General features: G+C 45.5%; 1 protein-coding gene across 2 annotated transcripts in view; it reads right to left on the bottom strand.

The window, feature by feature from the left end:
• Positions 1 to 27,504, bottom strand: part of LOC138511074 (coiled-coil domain-containing protein 158-like) — a 1,345,385-nt gene that overhangs the window by 522,794 nt on the left and 795,087 nt on the right. For both annotated transcript variants that reach the window (XM_069626574.1, XM_069626575.1), the window contains exon 4: positions 17,146 to 17,286. In XM_069626574.1, coding sequence (XP_069482675.1) covers positions 17,146 to 17,286 — 141 coding nt within the window. The remainder of the gene's footprint in view (positions 1 to 17,145; positions 17,287 to 27,504) is intronic.

Below are 27,504 nucleotides of genomic sequence, written 5' to 3'. Positions count from 1 at the left end.
AGGTTATTTTGGTTGCTTGTCCTTTTTATGTGATGCTCAAGGTGTATCCCCACGACAATGGCTACTCACTGTGCTGTGTGCTGATCAGTGTGTTGCAGGAGACACACAGCACACGGGTTAGGGATTAGCAGATTTGGCTTGGACAATGTGCATGACTACAGGCATTCAGTCTTTTGTTGATGCTACCACTGGTGGCTAGCATTTGTGTATGACTTTGTATGTGTGGGAGGTTGTTGGTCAGTCATTTCATCTGATTCCATGTCAGGCCTGATTGTCTCAGGCCTCTTTCCATTTATCACATGTCACTTTGTATCTAATTGGTCATGTGTTGGCCTTTTGCTGTTGCATGCCATGTCATGGTGTGGCAGACAAGGGTGATGTGGGTTGGGAGGGTTTGGGTGACATACCAGTGATTGCCATGTCCTGTTTTGCAGGGGGTGGTGTGATACACACCTTGCATGTGTTACTTTTGGTTACACAGGATTGGTTATGTTTAAGTAGCACACAATGTGGCACTTCCGTGGCAACATTCTCAGGGTGGTGAGGTTGTGACAGTTGACTGTCTCTTTGTCATCATTGATTGTCACCTGGTATGTGCCAGGCATGTGTGCACTCCGCAGGGGTGGGAGTTTAGGTGAAAAATGTGGCCACAAGCTGGGTCCGGGCTGCCTCGCCACGTGCCCTTTCCCCTCCCATGGGCAGCGCCTGTGTCTGTGTTTGGGGATGTGGGGGCACCACCATGTCCACCGGTACATCCCGCTGTGTTGCAACATTGTGCGGAACACATGCTGGCACTATGATCCTGCACACTACAGGGGGTGCATATAGTAGCTGGCCACCAGAGCGGTCAAGGGAGCGGAAGCGTGACTTGAGCACTCCGAATGTGCACTCCACTATGCCCCTGGTTGCAATATGGGCAGCGTTGTATCTTACCTGGGGTGGTGTGGTGGGGTTCCGGATTGGCATCATCATGTGGTTGCTCAGAGGGTAGCCACTGTCCCCTAGGGAGGTTAGGATGGTTGAGATTAGTTGGGTTTGTGTATTTGTCTGTGTGTGTCATGCATGCATGTGCGCAGACATTTGTACTCACCAATGAGCCATGTGTAACCATGCTCCCCAGCTTCCAGGTTCCGGCTCAGGGCACACATTCTGTAAATGAAACTGTCATGGGTAGACCCAGGATAGTTTGCATAGACAGAGGTGATGATTCCATGGGCATCGCATACAACCTGTACGTTGATGGAATGCCAGTGCTTGCGGTTTCGATAGATGTGCACAGTGGCCCTAGGTGGACGTAGGGCCACACGGGTGCAAGCTATAGCACCAAGCACTTTGGGGAAGTGTGCCACCCTGTAAAAGTCCTGGACCACGGCCTGCCTTTCTGCGAGTGTTCTGGGCATGTATATGTGCCTGCGGACTGAGGGGCGCACAGTCATGATTGCCAACACCTGGTGTAGGCAGCGTGACTGCGTGGCCTGTGAGACACCACCAACTATGGCAGTAGTCCGCTAAAATGACCCAGTGGGCAAAAAATGCAGGACATTGAGCACCTTCTCCACGGGGCTCAATGCTTGGGAGCACAGGGTGGGTGATGTAGGGTCATCTTCACACTCCTTGACCATGTCTAGGATGATATGAGGTGGAAACCTATATCTGCCACAGGCCTGGTCATCAGGCATCCCAAAAAGGCTGGTCCGGGGCAAATAAATGCGGGGCCTGGCTAATCTCCTCCTCCTTCAGTGTCCCACAATCAGTGCTGCGATAAATGGGGCATTCATCATAGCTGTATATACGTGTTTGTTGTTTGTGTGCACTTTTATACTGTGCGCGGGGATGCTTCCACCTGCCTTCGTGTGGCGGACGTGTTGATGCCTATGTGCATCTTTTGCCGTGCGCGGGTTTCCCGTATTCGATTCCATGATTACGTGCTGTTTGCGTGCGTGTGGGCGTTCCCTGTATTTCCTTGCAGTACTTCCCCAGTTACGCCTTCTTTTTCACACGTTGTTCCCCATTCCGTGTGTTCCGCCCCCTGTTCCACCCCATTTTTGGTGGGCATGCTAACGTTGTGCGCTTTCGCTGTGTGCGTCGCGCACATCGTTCAGGATGTTGCAATGACGTGTGTGCCCGTGTGCGCACATCCTGGGGAAAACACACACAGGCCCTTCCATGAATCACACGCATGCGTGTGCGCTTGCTTTTTCACACTTGCGCCGGCTTGCGCCACGATTTTCAGCGCACATTTGTTCCATGAATCGGCCCCCTTGTGTTTTTCCCTACATTATTTACTTTGCCGGGCATTGTGGGTAATACATTTCAGGGCAATTTGCGAAAAGTCAAACCTCTGTGGATTCCCAGAGGTGTCTTCTTTTCAGAAATTCAAGGGGGTTCCTTCGTTTCCTTGGTGGCTGCGACAACCCAGCCTCAAATCTACAGGTTGTCCACAAGACCATAATCCTAAAAATGTCCTCTTCCAAAATCCTTTGGGATACCATTGGGTTAGCCTATACCCTTTGTGGGCAGGTATGTGCACCCACACATATGAGGTAACACTTTTGTTGGGACACCTGTGGGAATGTGGGATGGTAAGACATGTGTTATTTCTGGCATGTTTTGGTGGTTTCCTGGTGGCAAATGTCTGAAAATTGTGTTTTTTTCCCTACATTTTTTACTTTGCCGGGCATTGTGGGTAAAAAATTATAGGGCCATTCGTGCAAGTCAAATTTCTGTGGATTCCAACGGGTTTTTTCTTTTCAGAGATGCATGGGGTTCCCTCTTTTCCTTGGTGGCTGCGACACCCCAGCCCCAAATTTGTAGGATGTCCACAAGACCAAAATCCTAAAAATGTCCTCTTCCTAAACACTTTGGGATATCAGTGGTTCATTCAGCCTTTTCCCTTTGCGCCCAGGTAGGTGCACCCACACATGTGAGGTACTATTTCCGTTGGGACACCTGTGGGAATGTGGTAAGGTATGACCTGTGTTGTTGCCGGCACGTTTCAGTGGTTTCCTGGTAGCAAATGTTTGAAACCCTTGTTTTTTTCCATACATTTTTTACTTTGCCGGGCATTGTGGGTAAAAAAACCTCTAGAGCGATTTGCGCAAGTGAAACCTCTGTGGATACCCAACAGTGACTTCTTTTCAGAAATGCATGGGGTTCTCTCTTTTCCTTAGTGGCTGCAACACCCTAGGCACAAATCTGTAGGTTGTCCACAAGACCAAAAATCCTAAAAATATCCTCTTCCCAAACACCTTGGGATACCAGTAGATTAGCCTTTTCCATTTGCGCCCAGGAAGGTGCGTCCAGACAAGTGAGGTACTATTTTCGTTAGGACACCTGTAAGAATGTGGGAAGGTAGGACATGTTTTGTTGCCAGCGTGTTTCGGTGGTGTCCTTGTTGCAAATGTCGGAACATTGTGTTTTTCGCCCAATTTGTGTCTTTGCCATGCATTGTGAGTAATACAATCTAGGGCGATTTGCGCAAGTCAGACCTATGTGGATTCCCACAGGTGTCTTCTTTTCAGAAATACATGTAGTTCCCTCTTTTCTTTACTGGCTGCGACACCCCAGGCTGAAATCTGTAGGTTGTCCGCAACACCAAAATCCTCAAAATGTCCTGTTCACAAACCCTTTGGGATACCAGTGGTTCACCCTTTTCCCTTTGCGACCAGAAAGGTGCACCAACATATGTGAGGTACCATTTTTGTTGGGACACCTGTGGGAATGTGGGAAGGTAGGACATGTATTGTTGCCATCATGTTTCGGCGGTTTCCTGGTAACAACCTTGATCTGAACTCTTGGCAAAGACTTAACCGTGAACTACCCTGAACTGTCTTATCTTGAACAAAGACTCTGTTCCATTGAATTTGGGAAATTATGTGCGTTACAGGTTGACTATCCCTCTCTAGAAGTCCTATATGTAACACAGGATAGGGTGGGATGCAGCTACTTTTTTGATAGGTAGGATTGTCACCTCATCAGGGATAGTTATTTACAGTGAACGCATTTTCATAAAAACATCTTAAAAAACATTGCAGGATTTGATCTTGTAATCATCAATCATACCTTTCATACAACAACAAAAACTTCTACAATGACGGGGTTAAACAACTTCAATATTCTTTAAGCATAACAGTTATTGATTGTATGCATATATGACATAGGAAAACATACATTAGGTTTACCTTTTTCAGTCGACATATGTTTGGGCCCTTAGCGGTGTACCACCTTTGTCTTTGGTGGTCACTAATATAAGTATTGGGCATTCCCAACAAAATAGAGAACAAACCATTTGTTGGCCACTTTATAGCAAAACAGCATAAATGCACAGAATTGTTGTGGTGTGTGATCCAGGTGATCAAGCCATCCCCAAGAGGCGGCAATAGAGATCTGATCCTTACGAGAAGTGAACAAAAGTGGATCTATAAGTTAGACACGGTAAAACACGGCCTTAATATCGCCGTTGAATGGAGTGCACTTATCTAATATCTTTCAAGAGCGGAATCACCTAAACAGACATTATCCCTCAACCATATTATAGCACTGGCTCGTAACCACAGTATTATTTCACTAACCACCCTTGCTATTCTGCGTTTTAGCTCTGAATTAAATTCTTGCGCGTTCTCCTGTTTGAATCCAGAACACCAGAGTTGCACTTTCAGTTCCAGGAATAAAAGACCTCATATTTTTATTATATGTTCTTGTGCTTCTGAGATCATCCCGAAAATACAGCTCGGATAAACAGAAAAATGAAATGATAGCTCTAAGAAACCATCCTAAACAGGTAATGTCCATGGTCTTGACATCAATTTAGGTTTGACCCTGTACTATCTACAATATGGTATACCTGTAAATATCTCTCGCGGGAACACGCGTAATAAAATCCCCCCTTTGGTCAGCAATAATAAGTTATTTTTGATTATCTCAAAGTGAATAGGACCACGCACAAGACAAGTGTTGTAGCCTTTCTCTAACTCTTAAAAAAAATTTAAATGCGGTACAATGAAACACGCAAGCACTACCAACAATACGGTAACCTTACGTACAAAGCTAGCATTATAAAAAATTCTCTGCCTGTGTGTACCTGCCCTCTTGGCCATTGTTTGTGTGCATAACTCGAGCAATTTTTAGAAATATTTTTAAAATCGGCTAAGTTGCAATTTCAAGTACGTCACGTGTCATGTGACAGTATACATTATCTCGTGACTTCCAAAGGAGAAAATCCCGCAAAGAAAATAGCTGTCAAACAAGACGCAGCACCGTCTGGTTCTGCTTGCTAGAAACAACTCCAGCAAACACGTTTAGACAGGTAAGCCATTTAGACTGTTCCACGCGCCTTAAAGCAGAGCAGCATGCACACCATTATGGTACGGAAGAGATGCCACCTTTCATATTAAGTTCTAACTGAAAGTGTCCAATGCAGCTTTTTTTTAAATACACTGTGTACTAATATCACCACGGGACGTTAGAGACGCCTATTTTTCAATTAAGCTCGTACTAATGGCGCCTACGAACAGACATTTAAAGCTGCCAAAACCAACTGTTAGAGACATCATTTGTCTAATTAAACTACACCTAAAATAAACTAAGTAAATATTTAGTCTCAACTGTAAGGGATAAAATAATACAAGTGGTTTTGTGAAATCTCTCGCCCTTCCCCACAGAAACCACAACAGAATTTGCTTCTGAAGTGTCGACCCGATTTAAGGGCAACTTCCTTCCGATCTCCTTAAATTTGAGACTCACACAGAAGACACAGACAGAGACGTGTCCTTTCTGTAAGGTCTGTTTCTACACAATGTCGAATTAATTCATTCTAAACAAATGATGGAATAGTAAGTAGTCCTTCTGTCTTCCCTATTTTTGTAGGGTCCTTGATACTGGATAAAAATTTAAACACCCAGTAGCCTAAACTCAGACGTCCTAAATCACATCTTATGGAACACAGGTGGGTGCAGTGCTATAGTCTGGAATATTAAATACAAGCCATCACCTCTCAATACTCATTTGGGGAGCATAATCTCTTTCTTTTTTATAATAAATCTATTGTTTATGTTTTTTTAGATCATTTAATCTATGTCAATGGGGAACGAAACTGACCTTTCAGAAATAATCAATGTCCTGAAAATGGCCCAATACTTATATTACGGACCACCACAGACAAAGGTGGAACACCGCTAAGTGCCGAAACATATGTCGACTGAAAAAGGAAAACCTAATGTATTTTTTCTTATGTCATATATGCATACAATCAATAACTGTTATGCTTAAAGAATATTCAAGTTGTTTAACCCCGTCATTGTAGAAGTATTTTTGTTGTATGAAAGGTATGATTGATGATTACAAGATCAAATCCTGTAATGTTTTTTAAGATGTTTTTATGAAAAATTATTAGAGATTTTTGTTTTGCAATAAATGCGTTCAGTGTAAATAACTATCCCCGCTGAGGTGACAATCCTACCTATCAAAAAAGTAGCTGCATCCCACCCTATCCTGTGTTACATACAGGACTTCAAGAGAGCGGTAGTCAATCTGTAACACACTCTATAATTTCCCTGATACTCACCCTTAAAACAGATTTGACCCCCGTCAACAAAAAATTAGGGAGTATCCAAACACTTATCCCCATTCACTTTGGGCCAGGTCCCTTGAATCTGATTTCCTCACTTTAGTTCCTTTTTCTAGATTGCCCTGCTTACTTACTTGTTGGTGTTGTTCAATTCTTGTCTAACTTTGTCTTTCCCTCCCTTTTAAATTGCTGGAGTGCCATTTTGCTCACACTTCATTTTGATCTTATTTTGTCCAGAATCTATTGGGTGCGGTGTAGTGTATTAGTAACGTTATTTATCAACTGCTTTACTTTAGTGAAATGTTTTACAACTGATGTGTGAATAAATGTATATTCTTTTACTCAAAAACCTTGAGTCAGTGTTTGTTTGAATCATAGTAATTTCTGTCCTTTGTGTAACTATTGATACTGCTCACTTACTCTTGAGATAAGTCTGGCTGCTCAGCAATTACTACCACTTTACTGTGTAGTACATGCTTGTACCAAAGATGAATTTGTACTGTCACTTGTAGTCTTAACTGTGTGTGGTGTTCCCAAAGGGTATTGCATAATATTCTGCCTAAAAGTGGCTGCGACACCCCAGCCTCAAATCTACATGATGTCCACAAGACCAAAATCCTAAAAATGTCCTCTTGCCCAACCCTTTGGTATACCAGTGGTTTAGGCTTTTCCCTTTGTGCCCAGGTAGGTGCACCCACACATATCAGGTATCATTTTTGTTGGGACACCTACTGTTGTCGCTGGCGTGTTTTGGTGGGAAACTTCTGAACAATTTGTTTTTGTCCCTACATTTTTGACTTTGCCAAGCTTTGTGGTCGTATCTTCTAGGGCGATTTGCATGAGTCAGGCCTCTGTGGATTCCCACGAGTATCTTCTTTTCAGAGATGCATGGGGTTCCCTCTTTTCCTTGGTGGCTGCGACACCCCAGCCCCAAAGTTTTAGGATGTCAAAAGACCAAAATCCATAAAATGTCCTCGTTCCCAAACACTTTGGGATATCAGTGGTTCATTCAGCCTTTACCCTTTGCGCTCTGGTAGGTGCACCCACACATGTGAGGTACCGTTTTCGTTGGGACACCTGTGGGAATGTGGGAAGGTATGACCTGTGTTGTTGCTGTAATGTTTCAGTGGTTTCCTAGTAGCAAATGTTTGAAAACTTTTTTTTTTCATACATTTTTTACTTTTCCGGGCATTGTGGGTAAAAACCTTCTAGGGCGATTCGCTCAAGTCAAACCTCTGTGGATACCCACCCGTGACTTCTTTTCAAAAATGCATGGGGTTCCCTCTTTTCCTTACTAGCTGCGACACCCGAGGCCGAAATCTGTAGGTTGTCCACAACACCAAAATCCTACAAATGTCCTCATCACAAACCCTTTGTGATACCAGTGGTTCAGCCTTTTCCCTTTGCGACCAGATAGGTGCACCAACACATGTGAGGTACCATTTTTGTTGGGACACCTGTGGGAATGTGGGAAGGTAGGACATATGTTGTTGCCGTCATGTTTCTGTGGTTTCCTGGTAACAAATGTTTGAAAACCTTGTTTTTTTCCCTACATTCTTTACTTTTCTGAGCATTGTGGGTACAAAATTCTAGGGCGATTCACACAAGTCAAACCTCTGTGGATTCCCACCAGTGTCTTCTTTTCAGAAGGCTGCGACACCCCAGGCCCAAATCTGTAGGTTCTCCACAAGACTAAAATCCTAAAAATGTCCTCTTCCTGAACCCTTGGGGATATCAGTGGTTTAGCCTTTTCCCTTTGTGCCCAGGTAGGTGCACCCACACATGTGAGATATTGTTTTTATCAGGACAACTGTGGGAATGTGGGAAGGTAGGCCATGTGTTCTTGCCGGTGTGTTTCGTTGGTTTCCTGGTAGCAAATGTCTGAAAACCTTGTTTTTTTCCTACATTAATTACTTTTCCAGGCATTGTGGGTACAAAATTCTAGGGCGATTCACGCAAGTCAAACCTCTGTGGATTCCCATCAGTGTCTTCTTTTCAGAATGCTGCGAACCCCAGGCCCAAATCTGTAGGTTGTCCACAAGACCAAAATCCTAAAAATTTCTTCTACCTGAACCCTTTGGGATACCAGTGCTTTAGCCTTTTCCCTTTTGTGCCCAGGTAGGTGCACCCACACATGTGAGATATTGTTTTCATCAGGACACCTGTGGGAATGTGGGAAGGTAGGACATGTATTGTTGCCATCATGTTTCGGTGGTTTCCTGGTAGCAAATGTTTGAAAACCTTTTTTTTTCACTACATTATTTACTTTGCTGGGCATTGTGGGTAATACATTTTAGGGCGATTTGCACAAGTCACCCTCTGTGGATTCCCACTGGTGTCTTCTTTTCAGAAATTCATGGGGTTCCCTCTTTTTCTTGATGGCTGTTATGGAGAATTCTCCAGAATGGCTAATTTCCGTTACCTACTGAGTCCCTCGGCAGCTTTGCTGGATTTCTAGGATTTATTTATTTCACCTGGTAAGAGTGTGAGCCTTTTTTCCCACTCTTACATGTGTTTTGTTGTGTGTGTTTAACATTTTCTTGTATTCATAGACTGTGGAGCCTCACCTACTCCATAGGCATCATCTTTTTACTGTGTGTTACACAGCACCTTCAGTGCAGTGACACAGGGTTGTCTTTTTGACTTCCCAACTCTGACTCCATTTTCTGAGACTGACTACTGTCTCTCAGAACATGTAAATTTGCCATTGACTTTATTAGTCTCTTTTAAAACTCACAGACCTAGTACAAACTAAAGGGTTAATACTTATCCCTTTTTGTCTGTTTCTCCTGGAGCATTGTTTCGTTCCCTTTTCATTAAGACTTGGCTGGTGGCAGTGGTAACTACCCTATTTTTCCTACCGCGGTTATCTTAAATAACCCTGGTATTGTTTTAGGCTATCTTGGTAGCCTCAAACTTAAACCCGCTAGACCATATATGTTTTTATACGGTTCTGGCTGGGTTTAGTCACCATTTCTTTTTGTTAAAGTATTTTTCGCGTTTTTCTCTGTACGCAAAACCAGGTTTGGTTCCTTTTTTCACTGTCCTTTTGCGGGCTTCTACGCAGAAGCCCTCATTTGGCACCTGTATGTCTGGGGGGGCAGGATGTGAGGGAGGGGTTTAGGACTCCCTGCACAAGGTCTCATTGGAGACCCATGTCGCACTCTAATCTGATTGGCTGCGGTGACTGTCCCGGCGGGACAGCCATCCTGCTGTGTGATTGAAAGCCAGGCTGTGTGAATGGGGGAAAACTGCATAAATAGCACGTCTCTGGGTCTGGAAAGGAGAGTCGCCACTGGAACGAAAGAACCGAAGAGGAGCTGACAGAAGCGGACCCCTACAACGATTGAACCACCCAGTGAAGCCCTGCTGCAGGTCCAAATCTTCATACTCCAACGACAGGGAAGATCTTCAAGGAATCATCTCCCCTTGAGCTGGTGGGAACAACCAGTTTGCCAAACTGCTCGTCAGGTCTCCCTTCTCTGGTCGAATTTACTGTACAGAGCTACAGTGAACCGGATAGCCAGGAGGAACGGACCCTGCATGCGTTTTAAGGAGCAAACCTTTTATTTGTTGCTTTGCTCTGCTGCTGATTTCTTCCCTGGGCAGTGCAGGACCCTCCAGTCTTCCTACTTCATGTCAGCCTGACAGTCGCTTCAGGAACCGTGAGCCTGCAGGACCTGCCAGGAATGTCCGCCTCAGCTAGAGCCTTCTTCTTCATTTAAGGTACTTTTCAAATCCGGTTCTTCGTTTCGTCCAGCCGCGATGAAAGTGTGTGAAACTTTTCGCCAATCCGAGGGCTTTTCCTTCTCCACTCTTTAAAGTACCTTTTTGTCTGACCAACTCCGTTCTGAACTCTTGGCAAAGACTTAACCGTGAACTACTCTGAACTGTCTTATCTTGAGCAAAGACTCTGTTCCATTGACTTTGGGCCAGGTCCCTTGAATCTGATTTCCTCACTGTAGTTCTTTTTTCCAGATTGGCCTTCTTACTTACTTGTTGGTGTTGTTCAATTCTTGTCTAACTTTGTCTTTCCCTCCCTTTGAAATTGCTGGAGTGCCATTTTGCTCACACTTCATTTTGAGCCTAACTTGTCCAGAATCTATTGGGTGCTGGTAGTGTATTAGTAATGTTATTTTTCAAATGCTTTACTTTAGTGAAATGTTTTACAACTGATGTGTGAATAAATGTATATTCTTTTACTCAGAAACCTTGAGTCAGTGTTTGTTTGAATCATAGTAATTGCTGTCCTTTGTGTAACTATTGATACTGCTCACTTACTCTTGAGATAGGTCTGGCTGCTCAGCAATCGCTACCACTTTACTGTGTAGTACAGACTTGTACCAAAGGTGAAGTTGTACTGTCACTTGTAGTCTTAATTGTGTGTGGTGTTCCCAAAGGGTACTGCATATAAATCTGCCTAACAGTGGCTGCGATACCCCAGCCTCAAATCTACACGATGTCCACAAGACCAAAATCCTAAAAATGTCCTCTTCACAAACCCTTTGGGATACCAGTGGTTCAGCCTTTTCCCTTTGCGACCAGGTAGATGCACCCACACATGTGAGGTACCATTTTTGTTGGGACACCTGTGGGAATTTGAGAAGGTAGGACATGTGTTGTTGCCAGCGTGTTTCAGTGGTTTCCTTTTTGCAAATGTCTGAAAATTGTGTTTTTTTCCCTACATGTTTTACTTTGCCAGGCATTGTGGATACAATTTCTAAGGTGATTTGCACAAGTCAAACCTCTGTGGATTCCCACGAGTGTCATCTTTTCAGAAATGCATGGGGGTTCCCTCTTTATCTTGTTGGCTGCGACACCGCAGACCCAAATTTGTAGGATGTCCACAAGACCAAAATCCTAGAAATGTCCTCTTCCCCAACCCTTTGGGATATCAGTGGTTAATTCAGCCTATTCCCTTTGCACCCAGGTGTGTGCACCCACACATGTGAGGTACTGTTTTTGTTGGGACACCTGTGGGAATGCTGGAATGCATGATCTGTGTTGTTTCCGGCATGTTTCAGTAGTTTTCTAGTAGCAAATGTTTGAAAACTTTGTTTTTTTCCATACATTTTTTTCTTTGCCAGGCATTGTGGGTAAAAAGTTCTGCCCGATTCGTGCAAGTCAAACCTCTGTCGAATCCCACCGGTGACTTCTCTTCAGAAATACATGGGGTTCCCTCTTTTCCTTGGTGGTTGCAACACCCCAAGCCCAAATCTGTAGGTTTTCCACAAGACCAAAATCCTAAAACTGTCGTCTTCCCAAACCCTTTGGGATACCAGTGGTTTAGCTTTTTCCCTTGGTGCTAAGGTAGGTGCACCCACACATGTGATATATCGTTTTTATCGGTTCACCTGTGTTAATGTGTGAAGGTAGGACATGTGTTGTTGCCGATGTGTTTCAGTGGTTTCCTGGTGGCAAATGTCTGAAAATTGGGTTTTATCCCTACATTTTTTTACTTTGCCAGGCAGTGTGGGTAATACATTTTAGGGTGATTTGCTCAAGTCAAACCTCTGTGGATTCCCACGAGTGTCTTATTTTCAGAAATGCATGGGGTTCCCTCTTTTCCTTGGAGACAGTGACACCCGAGCACCAAATCTACAGGTTTACACATGACCGAAATCCTAAAAATGTCCTCTTCCCAAACCCTTTGGGATACTAGTGGTTTAGCCTTTTCCCTTTGTGCCCTGGTAGGTGCACCTACACATATCAGGTACCATTTTTGTTGGGACACCTGTGGGAATGTGGGATGGTTGGACATATTTTGTTACTGGCATGTTTCAGTCGTTTCCTGATGGCAAACGTATGAACATTTAGTTTTTTTCCCTACATTTTTGAATTGCCGGGCATTGTGATTGTACCTTCTAGGGTGATTTGCACGAGTCAGACCTTTGTGGATTCCCACAGGCATATTCTTTTCAGAGATGCATGGGGTTCCCTCTTTTCCTTGGTGGCTGCGACACCCCAGCCCCAAATGTGTAGGATGTCCACAAGACCAAAATCCTAAAAATGTCCTCTTCCCAAACCCTTTGGGATATCAGTGGTTCATTCAGCCTTTTCCCTCTTCGCCCAGGTAGGTGCACCCAGACATGTGAGGTACAGTTTTGTTTGGGACACCTGTGGGAAGGTATGACCTGGGTTGTTGCCGGCATGTTTCAGTGATTTCCTGGTAGCAAATACTTAACTTGTTTTTTTTCCCCTACATTTCTTACCTTGCCGGGCATTGTGGGTAGTGAATTCGAGAGTGATTCGTACAAGTTAGCCCTCTGTGGATTCTCACGCCTGTCTTCTCTGTGGATTCTCACGCCTGTCTTCATTTTTCCTTGGTGGCTGTGACACCCCAGACCCAAATCTGTAGGTTGTCCACAAATCCAAAGTCCTAAACATGTCCTCTTCCCAAACCCTTTGGGATACCAGTGGTTTGGCCTTTTCCCTTTGTGTCCCAGTAGGTGCACCCACGCGTGAGCTACCATTTTTGTTGGGACACCTGTAGGACATGTTTTGTTGCCGGTGTGTTTCGGTGGTTTCCAATGGCAAATGTCTGAACATTTTGTCTTTTGCCCTACATTTTTTACTTTGCTAGGTATTCAGGGTAGTAAATTCTAGGGCGATTCACACAAGTCAGCCCTCTGTGGATTCCCACAGGTGTCTTCATTTCAGAAAATCATGGTGTTCCCTCTTTTCCTTGGTGGCTGCGACACCCCAGCCCAAGATCTGTAGGTTGTCCAAAAGACCAAAATCCTAAAAATGTCCTCTTCCCAAAATCCAAATGCACAACATACGACAAATCAAAGCAGTGTTGTACCACCCCCACACCAATGGGCAGGTGGAAAGAGCTAATCGGTTCATCAAGGAGCAATACAGCGGGCCACAGCATCAGGAATGTACACCCTGAACACAGTCAAAGAAGCCATAGCAGCTCACAGCCTGACCCCCAACAACATCACACAAGTGTCACCCTTCCGCAAGCTGAGGGGAAGGAGAGCAGCATTCATGTTGGTACCCCCATGTTTGGCTAGCATGAGGGAAGATGAAGAAGTGAATATGGAAGACGTGGTATGGAGGATAAAGAACAGCAAGAACCAAATGAAGAAATGGAATGATCGGAGGAGAGTGGCACAAAGTCAAGATGTTAGAGAAGGGGACTGGATAAAAATGTGTCTACCACTCAAAGATCAATTGGCGGGATACAAGTTCAGTCTGCCAATCAAGGTAGTACACAGAGGCACCAACCACATTTACACCCAAGACGGCTGCACGTGGAACATGGAATGTGTGGCATTGTTTGAGAGGCATCAGCCAGCAGAGTGTCAAGCAGGCTAGAGAGCACCAAGAACAGGAGGCACAGAGGGCACCCCACAGAGAGATTGAGACCAAGATTGAGCTACCGGAGATGACCTACAAAACAATCCACATTCCGGTTGGTGAGTGCGTGAAGGAGGATCGGTCAAGGAGAGAGCGCAGAAGACCGGTGAAGTATGATGACTATATTATGAATTAAAACTTTCATTGTGTTATCAAAGGGAGGTATGCAGGACTACTTGCGAGACCTGGCAATGCTGAGATCTCTCAAGATCAGAAGCAAAGGGCACGGAAAGCTGCAGGGCATGGCATCCACTTTAAGGAAGGCTAGAGAGCCATGGAGCAGCACCAGCTCGCAGTGCTCATCCTGCATGAGGAGTCAGAGACTTGCCCCAGCCTTAAAGACTAAGAGAAAGCCCAGAGAGGCGGACATTACATTGTAGTGAATTTAACTGTGCTTAGCAACTACCTTTAAGCAGAGACGTCTTTATGGGAGGGCAAGAGGGGCACTTGGACCGGGCCATTAGGTTGGAGGGGGCCCCCAGGAGGCTGGCTTATTAAATAAAAGTCAGTTCACATTAGTCACCACATTTAAATATCACACCTCAGAATTTTTATGGTGTGCTGCTGAGAGGCTCTCAACTTATTGCCAATCTGCTGTTAAAAAGTACATTCTGCTCTGATCTTTTCATCCTCTAATGCTATGTTCACGTTGGTATATACAAGTTTGTGTTGTACAACACCTGTAGCATTCTCACTTTTCTGTGGGGATTATATTGATCATGTGCAATAGCCATATTTGGAATGGATATTGGTAAATATGAGTGCCCCCATGGTTCATAGGATAGCTCAGTGTGTTAAGCACTCACTGCAGAGATCTGCGTTCATATGCAAGATTACAATACCAAATTCCAACAAGGACGACTCAGGATTTCCAATGTATGAAGTTGTTATTCCTGCATGTATATGTACTTTGTTTTTTAGCACTCCAGGTTTTCTCATCACCAATGTACCTGCAGCAGATAGCGGGTGCTATAGAAATTAACATAGCGTCAGTATGGTGAAAGTCTAGAAATTAGTTTGTTCAGATGGGGAGTTGTAAAACCTACACAGGCACATCCAATGATGACAATAAAGTGTTGTTCCAGAGAGGTGTTTATCCACATTCCAGACTGTGGAACCAAAGCGTTCATGCTTGGATCCTGGCTTTGCCAGCAGACGGTACAGTGATCCGAAACAAATCTTCTATCACTGACATTACTGTGCTGCCTTTTATTGAAAGGTTTTCCTTCTCACTTACCGGTGGCATTGTTTACCAAATACTTGATCTTTCCTATTATGTAGACCATTTGAGTGGAAGGAGTTCTAGACAGAAGAGAGCACACTTGATATGGCAGGCTTCTAGCAAGCATATTTTAAGGTCTGCTTATGTGATAACAAAACGGTTTGCTTTTTTGTACAATTTCAAGGTTGTTCTGCATATTTTTAAATACCATTGCATAAGGTTTTTCTGCACGTTTTTAAATACCATTGCACAATCCTGTGTTTGATGTGTATTTAAACCTTTAAAATAAAAAAGAGAACCTATATGAAATCTTTTAACATCACATCAGTTAGTATGCTGGTACTTATATACTTCCCTTGATGATGAAGACATTGAAGCTAGAATCATTCCCATTTTGTATAATATGCTTCTATAACCTTTTGCTTTTAAAAATGTTTGTTTTGGGTTATGTGATTTGTATATTTGCCAAGTCAGTTCTGGAAAATGGGATTGTTTTAGTTCGGGGTAAGAACTAGAATAGAAAGTCGTAAAGTGCAGAAATTGCAGAGTCGGTGCGAATCCCAGCTTCATCTCCTAACCAATGTGTGAATCTGGGTCTCTAATTGAATCTTGTATTTCCCCACCTGTGAAATTTGCAAGTCCCTAAATCTTTCAAAATTGTCAGCCCTTCAAAGTGATTTTGTTAAAAAAGACTTGCTCATTGTTTCACTTGCTAGATATAGTGTTGCTTCCTCTATAATAGTGAGCATTGATATATTGCATACCACAACCACTTCTTTATTTGCTCTCCAATGGCAATACTGCTTGAAAACCATGTCCCTCTTCTAATCTCAGTCTTTCTGAATACGGACACATTCCTGGTAGTTTCTAATCTTCATCCACTATGTATTCTATGTGTAGCTTTCTCCTTGCTTCCGATTGGTCCTCGGTATCCACGCTTGAACACTTTTTGCATTCTGCGAGGCAGCTAATCTGAGTGCACTTTTTTTCCTACGATCTGTATCCTGCATATATACTATGGCCGGTGTACCTTCCTTGTGGCTGCTATTGATGAAAAGTGCCCTGTCTATGCTAGCGCCCAAGTACCCTCATCGTAGGCTGCTAATTTTGCCCTCTAAATGCTACTTGTTTATTATTTTGATTACAAGAATGAAGAGGGTAAGGAGACTGAAAAGGAGTATCCATGCCTATTTTGATCACTGCAAGGCAGCATATCAAGCTCTGGGTTGTGATTGTGATGTGGGGGTGGGTGCACTAGATATTCTATATCCCTTAAATCCTTTGGTCTGGTGGAGGGGGGCCCCAAAGGTGTCCATGCCCCGGGCCCCAAAAGTGCTTAAGATGGCCCTTTAAGATATGCTGCAACATTTTGCTGTTCAATAAATCCAAAGTTACAGCACCACTGAAGGTCTGAAGTTTTATATAACAACAGGGTATAGGGCAGTGTTGATGGCGGCAGCAGCCTGCCCTCTCTTGGCAGGCCCTGTTGAACAATGAACCTTGAACGTTTCTGAATGAATATTTTGGAAAGTGCAGAAGGTTGCTAGACCTCGAATCACACGTTACTCGAGTGGTTTGAGTTATCTTCGAAATAATGCACCCAGTTAAGAGAGTTTCTATACAAGGCAATAATACAAACTGTTCCTAAGGTGCTACATTTAATGTGCAATATTTATAAGTGTTTTTGGTTTATTGTCTACAGCCAAAATAGAGAAAAAGTATACTAATTCATCTCTTTCCTTCTTACTTTCGTTATCAACTGAAACTCCTGAACACCAAACAGGCCTTGATCAGTACATGGATTCATGCTATTTATCTACCCCAGTTACTACTATAACGTAGCAAACAACCAGTATCATTTTTTCAACTGAGCCCCAAATCACAGAACTTGCTTGTATATATATTGAAGATGCTCCTTATATATGCACCAAGCTTAATTTACTATGTTATCCCTCCTCTAACTACCTGTCATATGTAATAATCCCTGACTTACTGTTATTTTTTTTAAGTGCGCCGTCAATTTCTTTTTTCTTTCTTGGCACTTATCAACATGTTTCTGCATTTCGTGCATCCTGACTTTTTGTTCAGAAAAAGCGGCTTTCAATTGGTCATGTTCCCTCCTGGCCCTTTCTACCTGCAACACAAAGACACATACATTTATATGTATTACACAATGTGATTTCATGTTTGACAGAATAAAATCTTATCAATGAAATCAACGAAGACCAGCATAATGTTGGACCTCGCTTTCTGCCACATGATGTGGCCATGCATTATAAACTCAATATATGTTCAACGTCTGGAGCACAAATTGAAAGCACATACAGTTTCACAACAGTAATTCGAATAGGTGGACAGATTTTAGATCTAATTAATTAATGGAATTGCATAATGTTGTGTTTCTAAGTACACGGGGGGGACATTTGTAAATCGTATAAATCATAGTGACAGGCCTGGTGCTGGAACGTATGCCACCTCTGACACATTTATTTTTTAAAAAATGTGCTTAGTTCTAGAGTGGGAACTTGCACCTTTGAGATGATTTTTGTTTTTGGCAAATAAAACCCGACTGATGCCTAACCTAAACAGTTCAATGGGGAAACTTCAAAAAGGGTGGGAAATTAATATTTTTAAGATTCTTCCGAGAGGGACAATAATCCTGTGAGCATGTTACGTATGTAGGTTCAGCACCTAAAGGTGCCTAAAGGTAGCCTCTTTGTATGTTGCCTTTAAATCTAGATGCACAGGCTAACATGGCAGAGGATAAGTGAAGGGTGAACTCAGGAACACAAAAGTTAGGTTTAGCTGCCAGAAAGGCTGGTCCAGAATCCTGAGCGCTTTGTAGGAGATATATATTATAGTGAATGTCTATATTTTATTAATAAGAAGAACGACCACATCTGAGGTCACCTTGTTGTGCATATGTACTTTTTGCAGCATTCACATTTGGAGAGTGTGGTCTAAAACGATTGTCTGAACTCAATTATATTTTGTTGCAGTAGAATTATGTGCGATACGGTCTATTTAGCTTTCTACCTCATTTTGTACTGTCTCGAAATTGGGTATCAAAAGCACTTATGGCGATTCCAAAATGGCCGACGACACAAGGTACAAGTGACAACGGCTTCTCCTGGCCCCAATCAGTCTTAGGCAGCTCCACCGCCCCCAAAGGCTGAAAGCGAGGTGAATCAGCACCGTACACCCTCCAGTGTAGCCAGATCGCCCTGGGAAGGAAGAAGGAGGAATCACAGTGGGAACATGCTCCGCGAGTGAGCGGGAGGCTGAAAGGAGATGACCCGCTGTGGGTGAGGGACAACGCAGCCCACCAAGAGAGGACTGTGCAGCAACTACAGCGGAAGACACAGAGGGGAGGCGATCACCCCGTCTGGCATGGCACAGGCCCAGGAGTTGTGGCGGAGAGGAGAAAGGTTCTGGAGCCCCTGCCGATAGTGCAGTGGGCGAGGGACAACGCACTTGGGACAGAGCAGCAATTGCCACGGATGACAAAGAGGGAAGGGGAACTCCCTACCTGGCACTGACCGGACCCAGGAAGCACGGCATAGAGAAGGAAGGTGCTGGTGCCCCTGCCCCGGCGGAATCGGAGTAGAGGGAGCCCAGGAGAGAGGGCACAGAGGCAGGAACACTGAGAGGGGTAAGCAGCACAGGTGGAGCTGTGTTGTGGTGAGGAACTGCAGAAGGCAACTCCACGAAAGAACTGAGCATAGAGCCAGCTCTGCGGGACAGGTGAAGAGGAAGCCAGGAAGCCCAAGACCAGGACTGCACCACTCAGGGAGATCCGAGGACAGCGAGGAGCCGGATCCCAGACCAGGCAGGAGAAAAAGTGAAGCGCTGTGTTACACGGGCAACCGGAGAAGGACCGGAGAAGAGAAGCTGCAAGCCCCAGACCCGTGCAGCGAGAGAGGAGAGAGGAGTACAACGCGGCTCAGAGGGAATCGCATTGGATGAGCGGCGGCCCGCAGCAGGGAACTACGTGGAGGGAACCACTGCACAGCCCCTCAGGGAGAGGAGACAGGCACCAGGACACACAAGTAAGAGGGCACCTAGAGGCAGCAGAGGTGAAGGAAACCTTACACAGGGGGCTGGCATGTGGAGGCGCGCCCCTATACAACCTAAGAACATCCCGGGCAGGACAAAGGAAAAGCTGAACTGCAGGCCGAAAAGGCGGTGACACTAAGCAATTGTAAGCAAGGGAACCGGGGGCCCAGAACAATTGAGAGGTATAACGGAGGGGGACGGGCACCCAAGTTGAAACAGGAGATCCCAGTTTGGACTCCTGGAACAACAGACAAAGAGGCAACAACGTGAGACCGGGCTGGGACGGGAAGAGTGAACCCACCAGGCGGAATAGCAAACACATAGTGGAATGAACAGGATGCTGGGCACCCCCTTGCAGGGCAAACACTTCCAGGCATCAGATTGCATCCTGGTGAAGCAGAGAAGCAGAGGTGGAGGAGACCCACCAAGCAGGAGTGCAGGACAAGAGAGGTCTTAGGACAGCGGGAGAAGCCGGGGCGGGGGAGCAAGGAAGAGCATGTTCGCCAAGTGGAGGCACGAAGGGCGCACTGGGGAAGAGACTAGGCTGGAGAGTCATAAAGCAGTGAGGGCAGAAGGACAACCAAGTGGAGAAGAGTCTCTTCCATCCATAAGACCAACGTCCCAGCTCACTAGGAAACGCCTAACGGGGGAAGGGCCCACATCCCCCAATGACTTCTAAAGGCGAAAGGCTGCACAGCGAAAGCAGGACCAACCGCAGAAGACACCCCAGGCACTCTTCCCAGCATGTGGCCGACTATTGAAACCAGAGAACAGGGCAAGGGAAGCATGGTCCACCTGAGAGAATGAATGGACCTGGAGGTAGTTTAGGGCAGTGTGCCAATGACTAAACAGTACTTCCACAGGGAAATGCAGTCGCTCCAGGTGACACTAGCCAAAACCTTCCAGGAGCAGTTCCAAATGATGAGAGTGGACCTGAAACTCCACATGAGACATGAGATAGGCCAATAAGGGGAACAAACAGACCTAATGGAAATAGGCCTACAGGAAGTAGACAAAGAGGCCACAGCAAACAGCGAGGCCATAGAACGCCTAAATGTGGCAACACAGAATCTGGAGATACAACTGGAAGACCTAGAGAATAGGTCACGGAGAGTCAACATTAGAATAAAACTACTTCCGAGAGCAGTTTCGGATAAAGAACTGAGGGGGGAAACACAGAAGATCTTCACAAAACTCCTGGGAGGGATTGACCCAAAAGAAGAGAAGTTGGATAGGATCCATAGAGTGGGACGGCTCAACAAGGGCCCCAATGCTAGACCGCAGGACATACTAGCAGCGTTTGTGAGATATGGGTAAAAAAAGGCAGCTCTCAGAGCGGCCAGGAAACAGGAAACAGTACGCTACAGGGGCCTAGAGATAGCACTATACCAGGACCTGGCGAAGAGCACTCTAACCAAGAGTAGACAGATGAGTCCAGTTGTGAAAGAATTAACCAAGAAAAAAAATAAAGTACAAATGGATCTTCATGTTTTGCCTGTTGTTCGAGTGGGAAGGAGCCCAAAAACGGGTAACCGCACCGCAAGAAGTGACAAACATTATCCACCTAGACATGGGCGAGGAACGGGGAGGAGAGGATCCCACAGCCCTGAAGAACAAAGCAAGGCACAGACCATGGGAATGGTCGATAGCAGGGGAATGGCACATTTTGTTTTTTGTTTATTCATTTGTTAGGCGCACCAGATTCGTAAGTAAAAGGGCGCAACAGTATGGAGATGCAAAGCTTACAAAGGTTGTGAAATATGCACAGGATGCAGTGTTTACATGATTGCAGGATATACAGTTTTTACATGATTACATGATTACAGGATATACACAATGTACAAAATAGGGGCAAAGACTAAGAATGGTCAATGTAGTTACAGAAACACGTGTCTGGGGTTTCTGTTGGTACTCTTGTTCAGAGGAGAATTGCCTAGCATTTCGGTGCTGGACTGCCCCTGGGCAGGACAAAGACTGATATGTTTGGGATATTTCTTCTCTGTGAAACATAGTGAGCTAAAGACTCTGGGTAAGTCTCTCGTAACCAGGACTAATTTCTGGCAGAGAGACTCCCAGGACCCCCTTGTTAATTTGCACATTTAAGTAACTTTGGGTCTCACCCTAAGTTACTAGGGGAATCCAGACGTGGACCCCTTGCTCACTATTCTTAGAGAGGCACAGATCCACCCTACTGATGAGGACCAACCAGACCAAAACACGTGTCTGGGGTTTCTGTTGGTACTCTTGTTCAGAGGAGAATTGCCTAGCATTTCAGTGCTGGACTGCCCCATGGCAGGACAAAGACTGATATGTTTGGGATATTTCTTCTCTGTGAAAGATAGTGAGCTAAAGACTCTGGGTAAATCTCTCATAACCAGGACTAATGTCTGGCAGAGAGACTCCCAGGACCCCCTTGTTAATTTGCATGTTACAGAAATGCAATAAGCACTATCCCAAAAAATATATATGACAAAATTGAGGCCCTTCGTATAACACTTAGGCTCCCAACTAGACTAGATTACACAAGGTCTTCAAAGGTTAACGCAGTAGTACACTAATAATGCAGGTGAAAAGTCCCTTCAGATGTGGGCAGGTCCCCAATGGGTACTGGGAGACTAGGGGTCAGTAGTGATGATGTGTTTTATTACGTTTTTTCTGAAATGTAGGTAGGGTTGGTCTGCTCTCAGAACATGAGGCAGTGAGTTCCAGAATTTAGCTGCCTTTACAGTAAAACTATTACCCCCGATAGAGGTGAGCTTATGTTTAGGTATGATCAGACAGTTAACATTCCCAGTTCTGGTAGGTCTGAGAGAAGTTCTTCTCTGGAGTTTATCTATAAGGCAGCTGGGGGCTACGTTATTAAGGGCTTTGTAGGTCAAGGAAAGCCTTTTTAGTTGTATTTTGTTGGATGTGGATAACCATTTGTGTTGGGGTCTCAGGGAGGAGATATGAGTTTTCTTATTTATGCCTAAAGCTGCTCTTAGGGCATTGTTCTGTAGTGTTTGGAGCTTTTGGATGGTAGGTTTATTGGCACCACTGTATAGGGCATTACAGTAGTCAATTCTGGAGAGTATTAGGGCTCTAGCCAGGATCAGGCAGCTATTGTCAGAGAGGAACGGCTTACCAGCTCTGAGTAACTTGCAGGTGTAAGCCGTGGCGGAGGTTAGGGATTTGACCTGTTTATCGAAGGACAATGTGGAGTCCAAGTAGAATCCAAGGGTTTTTACTTCCTTGGAAACTTTGATGGTGTTCCCGTCAATATTAAAAGAGGAGGATTCTTGGCCTAGTTTTTTAATGTTGGCCTGTGAGCCCAGAATTATTAGTTCGGTCTTATCATAAACCATGAGTGGCCATCCAGGCTTGGATGATAAGATAAACTTTGTTCACTAAGCCCGTGTCCGTACTGTAATCCCCAGAAAGCGGGAGGAGAATCTGAGTATCATGTGCGTAATTAGTGTAGGTGATACCGAGATGGTCCAGATCGTCAAACAGTGGCTTACTGAAGATATTGTAGAGGGTTGGTGAGACGCAAGACCATTGGGGAACACCGCATCGGATAGGTGTCGGGTCGGCGGCTGCCGAAGGGGAGAAGACTCTCATAGTTCTCTCACTCAGGAAGGACTCAATCCATTTGATGGCTCCCGTGGAGAAGTGGGCAGCAGAATCAAGGTGCCGGCATAGGACCTTGTCACATGTGTTGTTGCCGGCGTGTTTCAGTGGTTTCCTGGTGGCAAATGTCTGAAAATGGTGTTTCTTCCCCTTCATTTTTGACTTTTCCAGGAAATGTAGGTATTAAATTCTAGGGCAATTCACGCATGTCAGACCTCTGTGGATTCCCACGGGTGTCTTCTATTCAGAAATTCATGGGGTTCCCTCTTTTCCTTGTGGCTGCGACACCCCAGCTCCAAATCTACAGATTGTCTACAAGGCCAAAATCCTAAAAATGTCCTCTTCCCAAACCCTTTGGGATACCAGTGGTTTAGCCTTTTCTCTTTGCACCCAGGTAGGTGCACCCACACATGTGAGGTAACATTTTTGCTGGGACACCTGTGGGACTGTGGGAAGGTAGGATATGTGTTGTTGGTGGCGTATTTCAGTCGTTCCTGGTGGAAAATGTCTGAAATGTGTGTTTTTTCCTCTGAATTGTGGACTTTGCCAAGCCTTGTGGGTAATACATTCTAGGGAGATTCGTGCAAGTCAGACCTCTGTGGATTCTCATGGGTGTCTTCTTTTCAGAAATGCATGGGGTTCCCTTTTTCACTGGTGGCTGCAACCCCCACAAAGGTATGTCCATGCACTATGTTAGTGAAAACACAGTTCTTTATACAAATAAGGTTTTGATTATGTACGCATACAATAACACACTTTGTTCTCAGGCAATTCTCTATGGGGTACAGCAATTACTTCTTTGATTCCATTAAAATGAATCAACTGTAGACAGTTTGAAATGACACACAAATCAATTAATGATGTGAACCTACAATAGTCTTGAGGAGAAAACAAGTGGGTAAAACAATTAGCAGAATACTGGCTCTGTTTACCTACGCACAGTTCTGTGTAAGGATCCCCCCACCTGGGCAACCTGTAAATAAGATAATACACAAGCCCAGTCATATATTGTATTAGCAGAGTCTTATTTCCTCCTATACATTTTCTACTACCCCAATGTACCTGGTTTAGCAGAGTTCGGCATAGGGTTGTTGACGGATCCTTCTTGAGTGACTCCCTTTAAGGCAGGAGCCATGGATCATCGAGATCCCTCAAAGAAAATGTGAACAAAGGCATCAAGGCAGCGACTTCGGTCCTGGCAGTGCTCGTCGATGATCGGTCATGGACGTCCTGCGAAGATGAGGCGTGCGGTGCACCTCGACGACAATTGTTCGTTGTTGCAAAGAGTCAACGGAGACTTTTGGCCAAGAAAGGGCATCGGGTCGTCAGTGTCTTTGTGGTATTGGGGTGGCGGGAAATCCACGGGTGGATTTTCCTTGGTCGTCAGCGACCTTGACTTTCTCTGGCAGGATAAAGCGGTCGGCAGTGATGAGCAAGGGAGTCCTTGATTCAAAGTGTTCTAGGGCAATGGAGCCTTGTGACTCCGGTCATCGGCAGCACATCGACAAGCTGTCCCTGCTTCTGGGCAACACGGCTTTGACGGGCCTCCAGCAGTTACAGCGATCCTCCGAACCCTGGTCGACAAGATTGGACAGATGTCCAAGCGCTTCTCTTCAGTTTCCTAAGCAGTCCCTGTCTCCAGTCGACAGTCTTTCAAAGGCTGACTGACTTTGGTGAAGGTTAGCTGGTGCATGATGGTCCCTCGTAGCTTGGGAAGAGGTCTCCTAACCAGGTGCTCTCTTGGATCAGGTTCTTGAAGGCACAACAGCTTTCAGATTGCATCGAAGGGAACAGCGGCTCACCTTCTTCTTCGGGCTCTGCTTCAAGAGTAAGCATCAAGTTGCGACTTCAACTTCTGAACCATTTCCATCAGTGAGAGGTCCCCAAATATTTGGTTAGGTCTCTCATTCACTCTGCTGTTGCACACTCAGGCAACCAATCATTCAGAAGGGCATTCATGCAGGCAGGCAGCCAACCAGGCTCACAGTGCATTCATGCCATTCTTCTCCATCCAGACACTCACAACAAGGAATGTGGATAGGGACAAGCGCCCAGCCATTCAGCACTCCACACTGCATTCATACCAGTTTTGGGCAGGGTTGTCTCAGTCTTTGTGTCACATACCAGAAACCAGACAGAGTCAGGACTTCCCAGGACTTTGGCAAAACAAGGTAACACGCAACAGAAAGCAAGAGGCCACAGGGGCCATCTTGCCTCTTATCAGGAATCAACTGATTCCAATGGCACAGCCTGGGTATCCCAAAATGGAGGCTACTAAGAGCACATGTCAAATTCAGCATGGAGCTGTCACAAGCCCATACCCTACTCTGCGGGCCACACACAGGTGCCCAAAAACATACACTAGGTGTACAGGGTTGTACCCACACCCATGGGTGCAATAAGGGTATCCCAAAAGTCTATACACCAAACCAAAAAGAGAGGAAGAGCCGCACTGCCACAAGTCCCATATGGACTCCTGTGCCGAAAATAAGACAGAACACACATGATAACAGGAGAACAGGACGAGGACATGGAGGCCCTGTCCCTCCAATGCATTTCCAGCAGCACATTCGTCCCCCCAGACTGAGGTTAGGGTGATCTAATCTCCCACGAGATTGACACCCTCTTCCAGACGGTCAACATACCTTCTGGAAAGGCCATCTGCATTATCATGACTCTTCCCTGGTCTATGCTCAATGGTGAAGTCTAGCCCTTGCAGGCTAATGGACCACCTGAGCAGTTTCGGGTTTTTACCCTTCATCTGCATAAGCCACTTTAAGGGCTTATGGTCAGTTTGGACCTTGAAGGTAGACACCGTAAGGTAGGGCCTAACATGCCTAAGGCTCCAAACTATGCTAAAACATTCCTTTTAAACAGTAGCCCACCTTCTCTACCCTTGAGTTGTCCATTGATGAATATGATAGTATGTTCTCTCCCTTTGTCATCTAACTGGGACAAGACAGCTCCAATTCCGGTGTCACAGGCATCAGTCTGAAGGATAAAGGGTTTGCTGTAATCAGGCACACACAACCCAAGTGACCTACACAGACTTTCCTTCAAGCCAATAAAGGTCTTCTGACAGTCTTCCGTCCAGTTAACCTTCCTCAGTTGTTTGGGCGAAGTCAGAGCTGTCAGAGGGACAGCTATGGTTCCATAGTCCCCCCTGAAGTTATGGTAATTCCCAGTGACGCCCAAAAAAGTTCTCACCTGGGTTTGATTAGTGGGAGTCTACCAGTCATGTACATCCTGTACCTTACTGGGGAGAGGTTGGGTTCAACCCCCTCCTACCTCATGACCAAGATAAGTGACTTTCCCCTGAGCTACACTGTCACCAGTGTCAATTTTCTGCCTGCACCATGGAGTGAGGCCTGGTGTCAGCGAGAACAGAGACGCATACTGCTGGAGCAAATCCCTGCAGGCCCTATGCTGCTCTGGAGTCAGATCTGGAGAGCGATGCACTCCCTCCACTGACCCATCCTGAGGGTTGCTATGGAGAAAATCAGGAAGGGGCTCACTCTCATCCTCTTCTTGCTCTGAAGCCAGCAAGAGACATGAGACTTCTGCTCACCTATGGAAAGGCTTGAGCCTGTTGACATGGAATACCTGAGGGGCTACCCCAGGGACTCCTAGGTCAACCAGATAATTGACTTTGCCCATCTTGGAGATGATCCTGAAGGGTCTAGTCTACTTATCTGCCAAAGCTCGAGACTTGGTAGGCTCCATCACAAGGATCTCCTGTCCTGGAGTCCAATCCACTTGTGACGCTTTAAGGTTATGCCAGTATTTGTTCAATTCCTGGCTGGCTGTAAGATTCACTGTTGGCTGACCCGTTATCTGTGTCATCCTTCATCTGAGGCCTAACACAGTGTCCCCCACTTGCTTGGCAGGACCGGGCGGGGTGGCTTCTCATCCTTCTCTGATCATGGCAAAAGGCCCTCTCACAGGATGTCCAAAGAGTAACTCAAAGGGGCTGAAACCAACACCCTCTTGAGGTACCTTTCTGTAGGTGAACAGCAGGCATGGCAGGAGTTGATCCCATTTCCTCCGTACGGGCTCATCCAAAGCACTTACCATGCCCTTGAGAGTTTTATTACATCTCTCAACCAGACCATTGGTCTGGGGGTGGTAAGAGGTGGAGATCTTGTAGGTTACCCCGCACTCTTTCTACATGGTTTTCATGTAACTCGACATGAAGTTGGAACCTCTGTCAGAGACATACACTTTAGGGAATCCAACACGGGTAAAAATGTCTAGGAGAGCCCTGGCAACCACCTTGGCAGTAACATTCCAAAAGGGTTTAGCCTCAGGGTACCTGGTGGTATGATCAACCAGGACCAGGATGAACCGATGTCCACCTGAAGTCGGAGGGTCAAGGGTACCGTCAATGTCAATGCCCACACTCTCAAGTGGTGTTCCAACCACTGACAACGGCTGCAGTGGGGCAATGACACTGCCTCCAGTCTTGCCAGATAACTGACAAGTGGGGCACGTCCTGCAGTGGGACTCCATTCTACTCCCATCCGTGGCCAGTAGAAATGGGCAGAGAGACTCTGCTTAGTCTTTTTGGTCAAAAGATGACCAGCCAAGGGCACCTCATGCGCCAAGTGCAGTAGGAAGGGCCTGTAGACCTGGGGTACCACCAACCTCTTGAGGGCACCAGGTTCAGGCTTAGTGGGCCCACTACAAA

The sequence above is a fragment of the Ambystoma mexicanum genome, chromosome 6p, assembly GCF_040938575.1.
Source record: "Ambystoma mexicanum isolate Mex_15411 chromosome 6p, UKY_AmexF1_1, whole genome shotgun sequence".
In the NCBI taxonomy this organism is placed as follows: Eukaryota; Metazoa; Chordata; class Amphibia; order Caudata; family Ambystomatidae; genus Ambystoma; species Ambystoma mexicanum.
The sequence above is the reverse complement of the archived record's forward strand: the minus strand, read 5'-3'. Positions and strand labels throughout refer to the sequence as shown.